The sequence below is a fragment of the Ceratina calcarata genome, unplaced genomic scaffold, assembly GCF_001652005.2.
Source record: "Ceratina calcarata isolate Rehan_Ccalc_2016 unplaced genomic scaffold, ASM165200v1 scaffold2805, whole genome shotgun sequence".
Classification (NCBI taxonomy): domain Eukaryota; kingdom Metazoa; phylum Arthropoda; class Insecta; order Hymenoptera; family Apidae; genus Ceratina; species Ceratina calcarata.
The window spans coordinates 1,582-2,541 of record NW_017150342.1 but is presented as its reverse complement, the minus strand read 5'-3'; the positions used below and the strand labels follow the sequence as shown (position 1 = coordinate 2,541).

General features: G+C 40.3%; 1 protein-coding gene across 1 annotated transcript in view; it reads right to left on the bottom strand.

Moving 5' to 3' along the window:
• Positions 1-545: 545 nt before the first annotated feature.
• LOC113464164 (uncharacterized) overlaps positions 546-960 on the bottom strand; it is a gene marked incomplete at its 3' end in the record, with an annotated part of 1,866 nt that continues 1,451 nt past the window's right edge. The window contains 1 exon segment of the mRNA XM_026812417.1: positions 546-678. Coding sequence (XP_026668218.1) covers positions 546-678 — 133 coding nt within the window.

The window sequence follows — 960 nt, the reverse complement described above, 5'->3', positions numbered from 1 at the left end:
CGCGTTATCACAAACTCCGGTTAGCCCAGGCTGCGAGTAGATCGGTCCGTCGCTCCGTCCTATGCAGAACTCTGAGCACTTCGCAACTACAACCTCGGGATGGACGGAAAAAGTGTTACTGGTGAATCCAGCACACTTAAAAATTTCCAACTCGAGGATGATAAGCTAGCTCTATAAATGACATCCACCTCAGAAAACTTTCGTACTATCAAGCGGGCGACATTGTTTTCATGTAAAATGTAACTTATTATGCAAATAGTTGCATCCTGTAGAACACAGCAATTGTCGTGTGTATGTATACCTAAGGATATATTCCGAAATTCAAAATTTTTTGTATTGGGAGGAACGACTACCTTTGACCGCCGGCATTGATACTCGAATATCTGATGAATTAATATTTCTCCTGTTTTCAAGCGTACCATGCTCATCAATTTCCCACATTCGATGGGTAAATTGTTGAAGTGTTTTACCCGGTTTTCTGGAATACTTTCTAAAAATTGACATATTGCTTTCGTAGGGGAAAGCCGAGAAATTGTCTAAATTACCAAGACGTCTAACATCATTGGCGAGATGCAGGAGTTCATGAATATTATAAGAATTAAAAGTTGGCCCATATAATTGTTCGCTGCGAACAACAAATCTTCCGAGAGCGATCTTAATATGGCGACTTGATAATGACTGTGAAATCAAAATTCGTATAGCCACATGTAAAAATAAAAAGTATGTGTACACTACCTATGTGAACCTGGCACCCGACTTTAAGTAAACAATTCAAACGAACATGCATTCGATTACTCTCGGTTTGTACCCGTTTGTACCACTCTTCATTTCGTTTGTACCCTTAAGGGATGAAAGATCCGGGGGGTGGGAAAAATAGCTAGCACCCCATTTTAAGATATCGCAATATGCCAATAGTCATTCGATTAAGCATCGTTTGTACCCGTTTGTACCGCCTTCACA